The sequence below is a fragment of the Eubalaena glacialis genome, chromosome 8, assembly GCF_028564815.1.
Source record: "Eubalaena glacialis isolate mEubGla1 chromosome 8, mEubGla1.1.hap2.+ XY, whole genome shotgun sequence".
NCBI classification, from domain to species: domain Eukaryota; kingdom Metazoa; phylum Chordata; class Mammalia; order Artiodactyla; family Balaenidae; genus Eubalaena; species Eubalaena glacialis.
In genome coordinates, this window is record NC_083723.1 from 56398363 (window position 1) to 56416356 (window position 17994).

General features: G+C 36.7%; 1 protein-coding gene across 7 annotated transcripts in view; it reads right to left on the minus strand.

Moving 5' to 3' along the window:
* HDAC9 (histone deacetylase 9) overlaps nt 1-17994 on the minus strand; it is a 1013429-nt gene that overhangs the window by 569881 nt on the left and 425554 nt on the right. For all 7 annotated transcript variants that reach the window (XM_061198513.1, XM_061198520.1, XM_061198516.1 and 4 more), the window contains exon 3: nt 6559-6621. In XM_061198513.1, the coding sequence (XP_061054496.1) occupies nt 6559-6621 (63 nt within the window). The remainder of the gene's footprint in view (nt 1-6558; nt 6622-17994) is intronic.

Genomic DNA, 17994 nt, shown 5'->3' on the forward strand with positions numbered 1-17994 from the left:
CTATTGGAGGAAACAGACTTAGGATGATACAAACTCTCAAGCCAGCAGAGAAGAACAGTTTGAAGAACCTGTTGATATTACTGACCACCCTGGTGCTGCCTGACTACCATGCTATTTCACTAAATGATAAATTCCCTTGTCATTGTTACTTCGAATACGATTTTCTGTTACTTGCGATGGGAGACAACCTAGATCATATACCTACTACTTACAGTTAATCACTGTTAGTATTTTGGCATAGTAGCTTCATGGGTGGGTGTGTAAGAAACACTTTAGAAAATATATGCATATCGGGCTTCCCTGGTGGCGCAGTGGTTGAGAATCTGCCTGCTAATGCAGGGGACACGGGTTCGAGCCCTGGTCTGGGAGGATCCCACATGCCGCGGAGCAGCTGGGCCCGTGAGCCACAACTACTGAGCCTGCGCGTCTGGAGGCTGTGCTCCGCAACAAGAGAGGCCACGATAGTGAGAGGCCCGCGCACCGCGATGAGGAGTGGCACCCGCTTGCCACAACTGGAGAAAGCCCTCGCACAGAAACGAAGACCCAACACAACCAAAAATAAATAAATTAATTAATTAAAAAAAAAAGAAAATATACGCATATTATAAAAATTCATACACAAGGCAAAAACTCATGACAATGGAAACCAAAGCTCCCCTCCGACCACCTCCTCGACCACCACCACACACAGTTTTTCCTGATTTCCTTCTATTTATATATGAATTATTCTGGGAGATTGATAAATAAAATACACTCTTATAAAATGAGATCATATCACCAAAGTTATTTTTATTTAAAAAACATTAAATTTAAATGAATTTAATAATGAAAAACTGTAACTGAAGGGACTATAAACATACTAAATGCTTCCTTCCTATATGAGGTACTATTTCCAAAAAGATATCTCTAAGATTAAATGAAGACACTACTAAAAAGAAATCAGTATTTAGATCTTTTTTTTTAACCACGTGTTTCTATTTTAAGCAGCAGGGAGTCTGTCCCTGCTCAGAAAGGAGATGATATTAGCTCTTTCACACATCCTTGCATTTCACCTCTCCCCAGTGCCTCATATGGATGAGAGCTTTATGAATATTTTTTCATTGCCCTACTTCATAAAATTTGCTTTCTCTCCTACAAGCACAATCTCATAGTTGTTTAAAAAGGATTCAATTTTTGCCCCATTAACCTTACTATGCTTTCTCTACTTCCGACTGGATTTCATTTGTTGCTTTTGTTTCAAGCTCATTTTTTCATCGAGTGGGTTTCCCTGTCAAGCAGTCTAGGTCATGTTTGAGAACGTCGAACTTGCCTATTTTCTCTATACTTTAATAACATCTGCCCTGGGTGCAACACTGTGTTGTACTTCTTTTTCAGCTTCAGAGATTTTTCTCCATTACCTTCTGGCACTGAGTGCTGGATAAGTTTGATAAGCCTTCTAGAGTTTCACACATTCCCTTCCTCCCCCCTCTCCCCCACTGTAGATCTTTGCCTTACCTGCCTGAACCCCTGAGGAATTATTTATCATTTGAAATTCAATAGCCCAGTTAGGCTATGTCTCTGTGCTGAGCACTTGCAGCAAATTTTCCTAAAAGATGGGAGTTCTTTCAATCTGCAGATTTCTTTTTCTTGTTTCCTTTTCAGTGAAATAATCTTTCTTCATTTTTACAAAGTGATCTTCTATTTCAACGTTTTGGAATATCAACTTCAAGGACATAAATAATCTTTTCATTACATTGTCTTTGTCTTTCTTATTATGGACTTCTCTCCAATTGCTTTAATCCATTTTCCTTTTTCATTCCCTCTGTCTCCAGCCTTTCCCCTTTGTTGGTAAAGATTGTCACTGGTGCCTATTGTTTCCCGCTATTTCTAATGAGTATTTCTGTTCTATAATTATCATGTTTTCATTCTAAATTTGTTTCCCTAGACCTAAAATATCCTTTTCATCCCATTCTACTGTTTTATCAATATCATCTCATCTCTGAGCTCTTATTTTATGGAATTTATTTTCCTATTAAGGTGCTCTATTTGTGGGGAGCAGTTATTAGACAATTCCATGGATTCAGTGAAGTTGATTTTCTTTTTTCTTGGTGGGATCTATAAGATTAGTTGGGGAAGGGTATTTCATTGTAAAGAGTTATGGGTCATTTTTCCAATTTAGAGTGTTGCTCTGAAGTCTTCATTTCTCCGGAGACGCAGCGTTTGTTCACCTTCCTCCATTTCACCAGTTTCTCTTCCAGAATCCTTTCTACTATTCCTCAGTTACAAGAAAAAACACCACCGCCACCAAAAGCTGAGGATATCCACTCAGTTTGCTTCTCTCCAGATATGGGAACATTAGTGAGAATTTTCAGGAAGTTGTCCTCTTGTCAGTAAAATTCTAAGGAGGAACAGGATTCAGGCCCTGTTAAGTCTCTCTGTTCTGATCAAAGATCCCTGCTTCCCTTTTTCCCTTGACTACCAGTTTCTGAGATATGTTGCATTAGGTCATATCATTTTCTTCACTCAGTCAGTGCTGAGTATTGTGTATGGGGTTGGGGGTGGGTTGCTGGCTTATACTATTTTAGGGTCACTTCATCATCTATCTGTGGTGAGACATTATGTCGTACATTTCCAAATTTCTCATCTCCAAAATCAAAACTCACCACTTTAAATTCAGAATTTGGGCTTATTATATTCTTGTGAGGGGTTTTATTGTATTTTCTTACTTAAAGCACATAGCAACAATTATGCCACCTGTGTCACCCACAGGAAAAAAAAATACTCATTCTTGCCCCCATTCTCAATGGGCCTACTTGTATCTAGCTTTTTGATTGCTACGTATCAAATATTTCAATTGATAACAGCCTTGTAAGTGAAGATAACCTGAGTTAGAGAACAGCAAAAATAGTAATTATGGGGAATACCAGAAGTGATTCTTGACATGACAGGAGCATTTCACAGACTTACATTTTCATAATTAGATTCTGCTTTCCCAGTAGACATAAATGACTACTGAATCTAAAATATTCCTTTTCCCTCGACAATACACACCACGGAGATAAAAGGATTCTGAAAGGGTGAAGAAACATTTTCCTTAAAAGAAATTCAGAATTTAGATTTAAATGTTTTTCTTTTGTACCCAAAAATAAGAATGCATAGTGAAAACACGACTTTTCCTTATTGTAAACGTATTTTACACTGATGCTGTACAAACTCTAGGAAATTCTTTCATAATAATCATTCCAATATTGTCTGGAAAGCTCTGCTGTCCAACGCATTAAGCAACATGCCTGGCAACAGAACACCCCGAATTCTGCCAGCTACTGCGGAGTGACCTGAGTCAATGTTTGCCCACGCTTCAGCTTCTGCCAGTTATCACTTATATTGGCCCACACAAGCCACAAAAGTGGAGACTGACCTGGCAAAATGTGTCACTCGTACCAAATTCCAAGATTCAATATTATAAAGCTTTTTATTAAAAAGATATTAACAGACTACATTGTAGAACCTAATTCTACTCTAGATGTCTAGCCTGGCTGGGTCAGTATTAGGAAAAAAATGGAACCATATAAAACACTTGCAATTTAATAGTATATAAAGAGCTCTGAAGAAAAAAGTCATCTAGCTTAATGCATAGTATCCAATACAACTAGAGAAGCAAATGGGAACTCTAAAGCAACGACTAACAACAAAACAAAGCTTTTTAAACAATTAATCTCAAGAAATCTGCTGTTGGGGTCTCACTGTTCAATTACATATTCTGCAGCTTCTTTGCCTTTGACTATTAAGAAGACATTTCACAGAAAACACACACATACCCATGCTACTCCGATTTAAAGTCACCATTTGCCCAAGGAAAGAATTTAATTCTTATCAGAGCAGGGAAAAACAAAACAAAAAGCTGATTTATAAGATAACTAAAGAAAATTTATCAAAACTAAAAGTCATTCCCCATGTGACATGCAATCTAGCTCCTCTGGCTCATTCAGCAAGATAGACCTTGGTATTGAAGAGCTAGAAACCCAGGTTCATTCATTAAAAATAGCAATAATAACAGCGAGTGCACACGTTAATGACATGTTACCTTTGAACTTCACAGAAATGCCAAGAGGTAAGCAGGAGGACATCATTATTCTTTAGTTTACAGGTGAGTAAACCAGTTCCACAACTGGTTAGCAGCAGAGCTCTAGCTGGAACACAGAGCTTTCCACTCCTGGAGCAGTGCCCCCTCCACCCTGCACTGCTACAATATATCTTTTTCTCTTTCAGATCCAAAGACTCCATCCATTTCTAAGCCTATCAATCACATCCCTGCCACTGGTCCAAAAGCAGTTGAACAAGATTTGTAGCTAAATGTGGACAAACACACCCTTAATTTAGCAGTTAACTTAAAGGGCAAACCCTATTGATATGGGTCACCAACATCACCATCTCCTCCCCCTTCCCCTGTATCAGTGATACCCAAAGTTTGCTGCATATTAGAATTGCTCAGGATTTTTAAAATCCCAATGTCCAGGATGTTTCTAATACCATTTAAATCAGAAACTCTAGGGGTGGACCCAGACATTGGTATTTTGTAAAATACTCCTGGTGAGGCCACCTTTGAGAGCCACTGTCTCAGAAGTATACAATAAAAACTAGGGGAATTAAATTTAAGGGTATATAATAATATATTAAACAAAATCAAATGTTACAGGACATGGTGGGAAGAATGCAAATGTTTTTATGTTTCAAATTTTAAAAATAAATAGAACTTGGAGTTTCCTTATTTATTATCAGACAGATTTGGGAGTTGATGTCAATTGACATCACTTTTTGTTTAACAGCTGGTGCTTAAATGTTGCTTCCTGTAAAACTGACAATAGCACAGACAGTCTCAAGCGCTTCCCTGCTTGAAAATACTGTTGCTTTGTATAAAAATCATTAAATGTCAGGAAAATGACAATCTCAACTGAAATTGGAGTAAATTTATGTATGATTATCAAAGACGCTGAGAAACAGTGAAGCTTGCAAACACCTGTAGCAAGGTTCAATGCCAGCAGACAGTATCTGCTTGAAAGGCACAGCTTTGTTTCTACCACGTGAAAGCAATAGTAAACTTGTAACAGAGGTAAGGTCTAAAAGGAAAAAGTGTAGTACTGAAAAGACATCTAAAATAGTAATTTTCATACAGTTGGTGGATATTTAAAAAATAAAATGCTAAGTGACCAGTACCATCAGAGACATGCCGGCTGACCCCTCCGCAAGCTTTTGTCAACTTTACAGCCACAAAGATATAATAAACCATAATGAAATTCTGGTACGTTTGCATTCGATAAGCAGGCACTACTAATTAATGTAAGTCCTGTTACTTAACTGTAAACACACCAAATTACACAAAATTGATATTTTATTCTGATTCATTGAAAAATTGGGGTCAACAGAAGGACCTTAAAATCGTCCTAAGTAACCACGGTTTAAGAAAACTTGCTTCAAACATAGATCCAGGGATGAGAAGGTGTTCAGTACTAAAACAGACATTATGCCAACCTGTGGAATATTTCTTTCCATTCTAGCGCTAACAAGTAAACGCTGCTTTATGCCGCATTCTTATCATGGAAATCTAGGTGGTGATCTATAATTACGATTAAGTGCACATAGGAACACAGAAGATGTGAGGGAGAACTTTAAGCCAATTTAGATGGAAGCACTCAGAAGAGAACCAAAACAAAAAGTCCCCCAAGCTTTAGGAACTAGCTGTAGGGAATAAATATGAAAAGCAACAATTACAAGTATGTGCCATCGCCTGGAGAGTCTGCTCTTTTAACAAACAGAAATTGATAAAGTTGACACGCTTCATCTTCCATCAGCACAGCTCCTTGAAGGCACAAGCACATACACGGGGAAACTAAAAATCAGAATCTGTTAGTTATTCTTTAAAACGTTGCACCTGCATATAAGACCTTTATATGTGTGTTATGCCGTCGCATCTGCCTGACAATGCTAGACTCCCCAAATGTTTTGAAGAAACTTAAAATAACCATCTGCTAATAATAATTTTATTTCATCCTTCAGCAGTTTCATTTTGGGCTCAGGAGAAAAAGCCACATTAAAACTACCTTCACAACTCCTGTAGCAAACACATTTCAGAAGGTAGGTCTATAAATAGATGTGCTTCTGTAGGCACACTGTAAATATAAAATCATCCGGCTAGAGAAGACTGCAATGTAAGCTGCAGCCCCGATATGAACTTACCTGATTATTTTAAAGTCCCATTAGAATACGCTTACAATCAGTACAGATCTCCTTTTTCTAGTGGCATAGTCAGGCAAAACACCCCCAAGTACATTTTACTTATCTCAGTCCCATCCTTCATCAGAAGCTTAGAGATTTCATTCAGAAGCAGCCTGTCCCTAAGCAGACTGAATATTCACAGAAACAGTAATGGAAGGGATCTAAAACCCTCCAGACGCCAAGAAAATAGCAACATCAACACCAAAAAGCAGCAAACCCTTAACAGAGGTGCTTTCCGGAGCTTCCTTTCCCAAGTCAGCCCCTTTTCACACGTAAAAGGTCTCAGTTATGAAAAAAGGGTCTTACCTGAGCTGATCATACTGTGCATTCTCTGCTGAGCCAAGAGCTGCTCTCGTCCAGCCACCCCATCTGAAGAAAAACACGAGTCAGTCTCGTAAATTGTCTGCAGCATATTCCAATCACTCTTACTTCAGCTACTGAAAGATTCATCGCTGCTCAGTATACGGGCCCCAGGAGTTACCCTGGCTGGTCCTCCCTCCACCCCGAGGAAAAGAAGCAGAGGATCAGCTTCAACAATGGTTTCCTCTCTGTTAACACACACTTTTCAAAAGACCTGGACACTTTTCCCACGTTACCAACCTGTGTACAAAGCAGAAAGGACCGAGTGGATGCTAAGGCTCTCTGGAGTTTAGGCTACACCGGAAACTAAAAGCAGGTGGGAACTAGGAATGTGCTTCGGGGTTATTGCTTTGTCAAAATAAGTAGAAAAATATTAACTCTACCCACGAGAAAAAGAAACCAATTAAACCTGGCTTTTAGTTCCTCACGCTGCTAGAGTTTCCTTGTAAGAACCGTCAGCCAGTCCTTCAAGTGGCTTCAGCCGGTGCCCTTCTCCTATCTGTGTGTGTCTCTTCCCCCTCTCTGGTCTCTCTCAGCTCAAGTTGGCTAAAGCTAGTGATAATGCATTTGCATATGAATCAACAACAGCATGGCCCACAGGCACAGAAATAGAACAATGGTCGGTCTGAGCCAAAAATAGGTCAAGCATGGCCGAGTGATTGGAGCCTGCATTAATGCATTTAAAAATACCCCAGCAAACCCAGCTGTCCAGCCTCTATCTTTCAAACCATAATTCTCTATTGCAGGGCCTTAAAAGCAATTAACTCTTTCCTCCCTCCAAGCTTGCTTTACACACTGTTTCCATACTGGCGATTCGCTTCCAAAGAAAGGAAGGGGAAAAAAAAAATTAAGAATCATAGTTCTAAGAGGGCAAATGCACATACATTTCATTTCATTTTATTTTTGTAGTATGTGTTTTTGGAAGAGAGAGGAGAGAAGTGCAGAGCTCTGTATTGGTTCTAAAATAATACTGGAAGCTTTTGCTCATAATGTGGTTTCTGCCTCACCCACGCTCAGCAATCCTGGTGTTCTATTTTTGTTGCCTGTTTCTCTGGCTACACTGCAGTTGGCTGTAGCACTAGAAGCTTTTCTGCCTTCTAGTTTTAAGACTGACAGGAGATTTAGTAGAGGTAGTTTCAGAAAACAAGCACACCCCAGAATAAAATGTTTATGAAGGACTAGCTTGATTTTTTACTTGCTATTTTTGTAAGGCAATTGTCCTGTTTCACAAATCTTAATGTAATCTTAGTACCACCTATCAATTTTATTGCATTCAGTTTCTATTATATCTAAAAAATATATATATGTATATATATATGCACACAGCTTAGACCTAAAAACGTTCCATTTCAGCCTCTCAGGCTAAATTCAATTCACCTGCAAAAGTAAAAGAAAATGTTGGTACTTTCTTATGGATGGTGCAGAATTACAGATTATATGTACCTGTGGATCAATAAATAAACATGGTCAGTCCCCGACTATGAATGTTCTGCATTCATTTCTACATTGATTGCCTGAAACACAGACCTCACTTTTCTATAGAAATAGCATTTATAATAGTTGATAGATTCCCAGACCAACACACATTGTGCAATTCACCTGTAAATGAGCTATAGTATTTAGTACTAAAAATTCTATGGTCTCTGGTGTACAGTTTACATCATTTCTATCTGAGAAATAAATTCTGCATCACAAATTGGGTTGCTAGCATCTAGCCACTCCCAAGAGCAAACCCCAAAATGAAAAATCCACTGGTCATGGGAGCTCTTCTCCTTTTTCTAAACTAGATCAGCAAGAAGAAAATAAAACTCCTAAAGCATTAGTAGCAACAGAGAAGGAAGGGGAAGCAGCAGAGCATTTCAAGGTTCCCAGGATGATCAGGTGAAGGAGGGATCTTGGTCAAGCAGAGTGTGGGGCAGAAGAAAGAGAACACGGAGACAGACTTTTGGTGAAAAGGAGGAAGCATGTTAAGTCATTAGGCAGATAACTCACAGCTGAAGAAAATGGCACTGAATTTTCCTACTTTCATAGATTAACTCCTACTTACTGTGCAATTATATTTGAACAGATAAATTATAAGAATTTTTATAAAAAAGTTATTCCAAATTACATTTGACTTAAGCTAAACATGAAAATCTTATGTTCCTGTCAATGGGAAAAACTGTTTAATTCCGTCTGCTTTTGCAAGTAAACTTTCACTCAATTAAGAAACTGGTGTATAAAATTCCAGGGATGGAAATACTGTGGATCTGGCAATTTATCTCAGAGATTATGTAAGCAACCACAGCATTTTAGACCTGGGAGGAAATTTAGAGATTGTCTATAATGATGTCCAAACTCTCTGTCCCCTAGGATGCCAAGGTACCTGGGAGTTGACTCGGTGTTCTCCAGAAGACGTTCTTCCCTGAACCAGGACAGCCTCATTTTCATCTGTTTAGATTTGGGTATGTAAGATTTGTTCTGAATAATGACTTCTTATATTAAGAATAAAATTAAGAAAAAAATATGGGGTATGGTGACAGATGGTAACTAGACTTATCATCGCTATCATTTTGTAATGTATAGAAATATCCAATCATGTTGTGCACCAGGAACTAACAGTGTTGTAGGTCAATCATACTTCCAAGACAAATAAACTCATAAAGAAAAAAAGAGATCAGATTTGTGATAACCAGAGGTGAGGGGTAGGGGGATGGGAATTGGATGAAGGTGGTTAAAAAGTATAAAGTTCCAGTTATAAGATAAATAAGTACTAGGAATGTAATGCACAACATAATAGTTATATTATTATTATATAATACATAATTAATACATGATTAATATAATTAACACTGCTATGTGTTATATGAAAGTTGTTAACAGAGTATATCCCAAGAGTTCTCATCACAAGAAAAAATTTTTTTTCTTTTCAATTTATCTTGTACCTATATTAGATGATATATTAGATGAACGCTCACTAAACTTATTGTGGTAGTCATTGATGATGTATGTAAGTCAAATCATTATGCTCTACACCTTAAACATACAGTGCTGTATGTCAACTATATCTCAGTAAAGCTGAGAAAGGAAAGGAAGGAACAAAATAACTGAAATCCACTCATCTAGTACAAATGATCTCCCTATTTTACACATGAAGAAAGTAAAGAGACTTTTTAGAGGGTTATGAAAGATGCAAAAGCACTCATTAATGGAGTTATGACTGAAGAGACTTGCTTAGTTTCTAACAGGTACTCTAGCCAAGTAGGTCTAGCATTCATGTTCTCCAGTCCACCATCTTGTCCCTTACAATGCAAATAATTATCTGAGATATTGAGAATAAATTTTAATATTATCTACTTATGAAAAATAGAATCACTCTTAATTGTCTCAAAGTGGTTTTAAACAGAATATGTAAAACTAGTGATAAACATAAGAGGGACAGCAAAAATCCTAGTACAGATCTTCCTTGACTTAAGATGGGGTTGCTTCCCGATAAACCTCTAAATGAAAAACATCATTAAGTCAAAATGCATTTAATATACCTAACCTACCAAACATCATAGCTAATCCTAGCCTACTGTAAACATGCTCAGAACACTTACAGAAGCCTACAGGAGGACTAAAGCATCTAACACAAAGCATATTTTATAATAAAATATTGAATATCTCATGTAATTGAATACTGTGCTGAAAGTGAAAGACAGAATGGTTTTAAGTGTATCAGTTATCTACCCAGTGATCACTGTGGCAGACTAGGAGCTGTGGCTCACTACTGCTGCCCAGCATCTTCATAGAATATTGAAATTTCAACTGTAGTTTCTCCTGAATGCATATTGTTTTCGCATCATAGTAAAGTTGAAAAATCGTAAATGGAACTGAAACTTTGTGTAATGATTAGCCAAATCCATTTCACCTGCCTGGACTAATCAAGGTGTTTTAAGATTTGCATGTCCTCCAAGAGCACGTGGTCTACACAATAAGATGTTTGCCTGAGTAGTTTTCCAGGAACTTGGAGTCAGCTGCATGTGGTTTGAGCTGAGGTGGTTAAGACTGGGTAAGACCACGGACTCTTCAAATGGGCATGCCGATGGCCCGTGAGGTGACCTTTTGAACTTGCAGAGGCCTGTAGCTTTGTTACACCAGCACCTAAAGACAATTACCGCACCTTTTTCCAATCACCTTTCCCATGCTCCCCACGCTCCGGAGGCTCCCCATGCCTCCCATGCCTCAGACGACCCTGCTTCTTTATTCTTTAACCCATCGATATCCCTAGCCCTTGGCCTTTGAGATTTGTTTTCCTGTCTCCTCGCTGGGCTGCCTTTCGAATAAGCCCTCTCTTTGCTGCAAATCTCCAGTGTTTCAGCGTTCTGGCTTGCTGTGTGCCGGGCAGGACGAACTCGGTTCGGTAACAGAACCATTGACATTGGGGACCATCTGCATTGACGTAATATACATCTCTTGTCGTTTTACATTTAAATTATGCCCTCAATTTACAAAAAATAGTCTCAAAGCTTTTATAATAATAAAAAATAAAATAAAATAAAACTCAAAAGGGTTAGTAATTCTCCATTCTCAGAGGTACCAGGAGAGGGCAATCCACGTAGAACAGTATAAATAATGGGTCTTCTTCATTTTGACCAAGTTATTTAATTTGAGGTTTATTCATATTTCATCCCTGCATTCTTTCAGCATTTTTTGCCATTAGCAGTCTTGTCTTTCAACTTTTGATAATGAAAACTTAGAGTGAAAAGACATTGGACGCTTATCATAAAATAGATACCACTTGTTTCTGGGAGGAAAAGATAGCATTATTAAAACCTACCACCAAGTATATTGATTACGTCTATTATCCAAGAATTTAAATATTAAGAAAGTTGAGGTAATGCTTCTCATATCATCTCAACAATGTTGGTAAAGAAATGTGACTAAGTTTCTTTCTAGGTATTTATAAAACCAATTTTACTGACTAGGAAAAAAGATAATAAATTTTATATTATAAGAACAGTAGGAAGCTGATACAAATGTCAGCCTAGAATAGCTGGGCAGTTTTTGAAATTGTAATATAATAAATTTTAATTCAATTTAATAAACATTTTGGAAATTGATCTAATTATATTTTACATTTATTTAAATAATAAGTGAAAAAGAATAGGGCAAAAAACCAGGTTCCCAATTTAATAAAAAATGGGAATGGGCATCGAATCCTAATGCAAAATGTCATTCAAGAATAATTATGATAATTCCAATTCTTTTTATGGGTATATAGGCAAAACAAAAAAAATTAAACATTTAAATTCAATTTTAATTAAAAATTTAAATTATAGATTTAAAAAATCTACATGTCATCAAAATATTTCCACAAATAACATGACTGAAGACTCCACTGGAAAAAAGCAAAGGAGGTAGTATAACCTAATTTATTCTACCACAATAATACATCCTCTGTTCATCTGTAATCAAGCACAGACTTTTCATGCAGTACCAAATCTTATGGTTCTAGAATCCAGGTGCAGTAAGATTTAAAACTTGTTTGCCTGAAGTACTGAATTGTGCTTTACAAGAAAGCTACAAATTACTCACCAAGAGCTGTAAGTCCCCCGCTCACTCTTTCTCACTCATGTTGCTGTTTCTCCCATCCTCACATTTCTCAAAGTACTGTCACATCAGTAAAGTTATACACACTTGCCTGCAGGCAACTGACTTGATTCCTAGACCCCCGAGGAACAGGAAGGAGAGGGAAAGTATAATGTACTAATTTTTACTCTGAACTAAGTAGCTTATTTTTCTGAATTTTCTGTCTCTTATTAAATAGTGGACACTAAATTTACGAGTGATTCCTCTGTACTATAACAACCTGATTGGTTACCAAATGATCTTCAGATAAGGAAATCTTGCCTGGACCCAAAGGGTCTGCGAAAACACATCAGCAGTGAAATTCCAGGAGACTGTTCCATAAGAAAACAACACAACAACTTCAACAAACCTCTAGAATTGTTGGCCTTGCTTTGGTTGAAAATCATTTCTTCTCTAACTCTTCCCTTCAAATTGGATGTGCTGATCCACGATTTATTCTATTTTTAGCAGATTAAGAGCATCAGGATCATCAGGGAACTTGTTAGAAACGCAACTTATTGGGCCAGAACTGCTAAATGAAAATCTCTGGTGGGAATCTGAATTTTACAAGCCCTCTCAGTGATTCTGATGAACAGTAAAGTTTGAGAACCAGTAGATAAGACCATCCTTTCCAAAGCAATGATTAGATGGCTAAAGGTATAAATAAATTATCTATTTTGGGTCCAATTTCAAATTAAACATTATTATTACAGAATACTTTTTCAAAATGAAAATAATTAAACTTGCTAATAGACTGAAGAAGACCATTTAATATTCAAGGTATGAAAAGACCATTTTCTCTTTTTAACAGCATCTACTTTGAAATACTGGTTTGTATTTCAAATTGTATAACCTTGGCTAGCCTATGCTATGTTTACCAAACTCTGTATGTACAAGGTATTTATAAGACCACAAACTCTTAGTAGAAATCTTAGTTTCAAGACAAAAACACTATTTTTGGCTATAGGGCTATGAAAATAAAAATTCTGGGAGAATTCCAATTAAGTAAAATTAGCATTCTAATCTTTGCTATTTGGTATGCCTCAAATTTTTAATTTTATATTATACTACAAAGTGTGTTTCATTATTGTGTAGCTGTACCTTTAATATTTATCATCTTGGAAATAAATGGGATTCTGATCACCTAAAATTAATAGTCATAGTTAGCATCTGGATGGATACTACATTTCAGAGCTGTAATAAGACTAATTTCCACATGCTAATAAAAGTATAGCAGACATCAGAAAATAAACCCAGAAACATCATTTCTTGCCACAAAGATCAAGTGGTATTTACCATACCAAACTATTACCTATCACCAAGTTAAATCAAGAGAATGTTGGGATGCTTGCTTCTGAAAATAGCAACAACATTTTCTTTTAATGTTGCAACTAAATTCTGACTTCATAATTCGATCTAGTTGGGTGCCAACTACCAAATTTTAGAAATAGCAAGCAGCCAAAATATACTGTACTTATTTTTTGACTGATCAAAACTGTTTATAGCAATGGCATATAATTAAAGTACAAACATTTGCAATTGGCTATATCACTAAGTTCATCAGACATCCAATGGTTATGAAATCTTTCCTTTTTAAGGACCCTTAAATCAGTGCCAAGAACAAAGAACCATGGCCTCCAAGGCCATTCATGTTCTGACCACAACATGACTTAGTAACGTAATCCTTTACTTTCTTTTTCAAAATTCACGAACATACAATTTCTTGGTATTACCCACACAAATCCTTCATTCTTCCATGCCTTTGCACATGCTGTACTTGTAATCCAGAATGCTTTTCCACTCTTTCCCATCTGCGAAACTCCTTTTCATTTTTTTTTTTTTAAATGACCACGGTTAAAGATTTGATGAAAGTTCATAATAATGCAATTGACAAGGAAATTTAGTTATTTCTGAGATATACACTTTAAAGTAATAACTAGAATTATGATCTATTATACCAGAACATATAAGATTTTTAGAAATTTCATGTAATGTCTGAAACATTTATATTAACATATTTCCATACAAATAACCCAAAGAAAGTTTAGTATTAGTTGTTTTGTTTGTTTGTTTTTTTATACTGCAGGTTCTTATTAGGCATCAATTTTATACACATCAGTGTATACATGTCAATCCCAATCGCCCAATTCAGCACATCACCATCCCCACCTCACCGTGGTTTTCCCCCCTTTGTGTCCATATGTGCGTTCTCTACATCTGTGTCTCAACTTCTGCCCTGCAAACCGGTTCATCTATACCACTTTTCTAGGTTCCACATACATGCGTTAATATGCGATATTTCTTTTTCTCTTTCTGACTTATGCACTCTGTATGACAGTCTCCAGATCCGTCCACGTCTCAACAAATGACTCAATTTCGTTCCTTTTTTTGGCTGAGTAATAGTCCATTGTATATATGTACCACATCTTCTTTATCCATTCATCTGTCGATGGGCATTTAGGTTGCTTCCATGACCTGGCTATTGTAAATAGTGCTGCAATGAACACTGGGGTGCATGTGTCTTTTTGAATTATGGTTTTCTCTGGGTATATGCCAAGTAGTGGGATTGCTAGATCATATGGTAATTCTATTTTTAGTTTTTTAAGGAACCTCCATACTGTTCTCCATAGTGGCTGTATCAATTTACATTCCCACCAACAGTGCAAGAGGGTATCCTTTTCTCCTCACCCTCTTCAGCATTTGTTGTTTGTAGATTTTCTGATGATGCCCATTCTAACTGGTGTGAGGTGATACCTCACTGTAGTTTTGATTTGCATTTCTCTAATAATTAGTGATGTTGAGCAGCTTTTCATGTGCTTCTTGGCCATCTGTATGTCTTCTTTGGAGAAATGTCTATTTAGGTCTTCTGCCCATTTTTGGATTGGCTTGTTTGTTTCTTTAATATTGAGCTGCATGAGCTGCTTATATATTTGGAGATTAATCCTTTGTCCGTTGATTCGTTTACAAATATTTTCTCCCATTCTGAGGGTTGTCTTTTCGTCTTGTTTGTGGTTTCCTTTGCTGTGCAAAAGCTTTGAAGTTTCATTAGGTCCCATTTGTTTATTTTTGTGTTTATTTCCATTACTCTAGGAGGTGAATCTAAAAAGATTGTGCTGAGATTTATGTCAAAGAGTGTTCTTCCTATGTTTTCCTCTAAGAGTTTTATAGTGTCTGGTCTTACATTTAGGTGTTGAATCAATTTTGAGTTTATTATTGTGTATGGTGTTAGGGAGTGTTCTAATTTCATTCTTTTACATGTAGCTGTCCAGTTTTCCCAGCACCACCTATTGAAGAGACTGTCTTTTCTCCATTGAATATCTTTGCCTCCTTTGTCATAGATTAGTTGACCATAGGTGTGTGGGTTTATCTCTGGGTTTTCTATCTTGTTCCATTGATCTATGTTTCTGTTTTTGTGCCAGTACCATATTGTCTTGATTACTGTAGCTTTGTAGTATAGTCTGAAGTCAGGGAGTCTGATTCCTCCAGCTCCATTTTTTTCCCTCAAGACTGCTTTGGCTATTCGGGGTCTTTTGTGTCTCCATACAAATTTTAAATGATTTGTTCTAGTTCCGTAAAAAATGCCATTGGTAATTTGATAGGGATTGCATTGAATCTGTAGATTGCTTTGGGTAGTATAGTCATTTTCACAATGTTGATTCTTCCAGTCCAAGAACATGGTATATCTCTCCATCTGTTGGTATCATCTTTAATTTCTTTCATCAGTGTCTTATAGTTTTCTGCATACAGGTCGTTTGTCTCCCTAGGTAGGTTTATTCCTAGGTATTTTATTCTTTTTGTTGCAGTGGTAAATGGGAGTGTTTCCATAATTTCTCTTTCAGATTTTTCATCATTAGTGTATACGAATGCAAGAGATTTGTGTGCATTAATTTTGTAGCCTGCAACTTTACCAAATTCATTGATTAGCTCTAGTAGTTTTCTGGTGGCATTTTTAGGATTCTCTATGTATAGTATCATGTCATCTGCAAACAGTGACAGTTTTACTTCTTTTCCAATTTGTATTCCTTTTATCTCTTTTTCTTCTCTGATTGCCGTGGCTAGGACTTCCAAAACTATGTTGAATAATAGTAGTGACAGTGGACATCCTTGTCTCATTCCTGATATTAGAGGAAATGCTTTCAGTTTTTCACCATTGAGAATGATGTTTGCTGTGGGTTTGTCGTATATGGCCTTTATTATGTTGAGATAGGTTCCTCTATGCCCACTTTCTGGAGAGTTTTTATCATAAATGGGTGCTGAAATTTGTCAAAAGATTTTTCTGCACCTATTGAGATGATCATATGGTTTTTATTCTTCAATTTGTTAATATGGTGTTTCACATTGATTGATTTGCGTGTATTGAAGAATCCTTATATTGAAGAATCCTTGCATCCCTGGGATAAATCCCACTTGATCGTGGCGTATGATCCTTTTAATGTGTTGTTGGATTCTGTTTGCTAGTATTTTGTTGAGGATTTTTGCATCTATATTCATCAGTGATATTGGTCTGTAATTTTCTTTTTTTGTAGTATCTTTGTCTGGTTTTGGTATCAGGGTGATGGTGGCCTCATAGAAAGAGTTTGGGAGTGTTCCTTCCTCTGCAATTTTTTGGAAGAGTTTGAGAAGGATGGGTGTTAGCTCTTCTCTAAATGTTTGATAGAATTCACCTGTGAAGCCATCTGGTCCTGGACTTTTGTTTGCTGGAAGATTTTTAATCACAGTTTCAATATCATTACTTGTGATTGGTCTGTTCATATTTTCTGTTTCTTCCTGGTTCAGTCCTGGAAGGTTATACCTTTCTAAGAATTTGTCCATTTCTTCCAGGTTGTCCATTTTATTGGCATAGAGTTGCTTGTAGTAGTCTCTTAGGATGCTTTGTATTTCTGCAGTGTCTGTGGTAACTTCTCCTTTTTCATTTCTAATTTTATTGATTTGAGTCCTCTCCCTCTTTTTCTTGATGAGTCTGGCTAATGGCTTATCAATTTTGTTTATCTTCTCAAAGAACCAGCTTTTAGTTTTATTGATCTTTGCTATTGTTTTCTTTGTGTCTATTTCATTTATTTCGGCTCTGATCTTTTTCATTTCTTTCCTTCTACTAACTTTGGGTTTTGTTTGTTCTTCTTTCTCTAGTTCCTTTAGGTGTAAGGTTAGATTGTTTACTTGAGATTTTTTTTGTTTCTTGAGGTAGGCTTGTATAGCTATAAATTTCCCTCTTAGAACTGCTTTTGCTGCGTCCCATAGGTTTTGGATTATCGTGTTTTCATTGTCATTCGTCTCTAGGTATTTTTTGATTTCCTCTTTGATTTCGTCAGTGATCTCTTGGTTATTTAGTAATGTACTGATTAGCCTCCATGTGTTTGTGTTTTTTACGTCTTTTTCCCTGTAATTGATTTCTAATCTCATAGCGTTGTGGTCAGAAAAGATGCTTGATATGATGTCAATTTTCTTAAATTTACTGAGGCTTGATTTGTGACCCAAGATGTGATCTATCCTGGAGAATGTTCCGTGTGCACTTGAGAAGAAAGTGTAATCTGCTGTTTTTGGATGGAATGTCCTATAAATATCAATTAAATCTATCTGGTCTATTGTGCATTTAAAGCTTCTGTTTCCTTATTTATTTTCATTTTGGAAGATCTGTCCATTGGTGTAAGTGAGGTGTTAAAGTCCCCCACTATTATTGTGTTACTGTCAATTTCCTCTTTTATAGCTGTTAGCAGTTGCCTTATGTATTGAGGTGCTCCTATGTTGGGTGCATATATCTTCTTCTTGGATTGATCCCTTGATCATTATGTA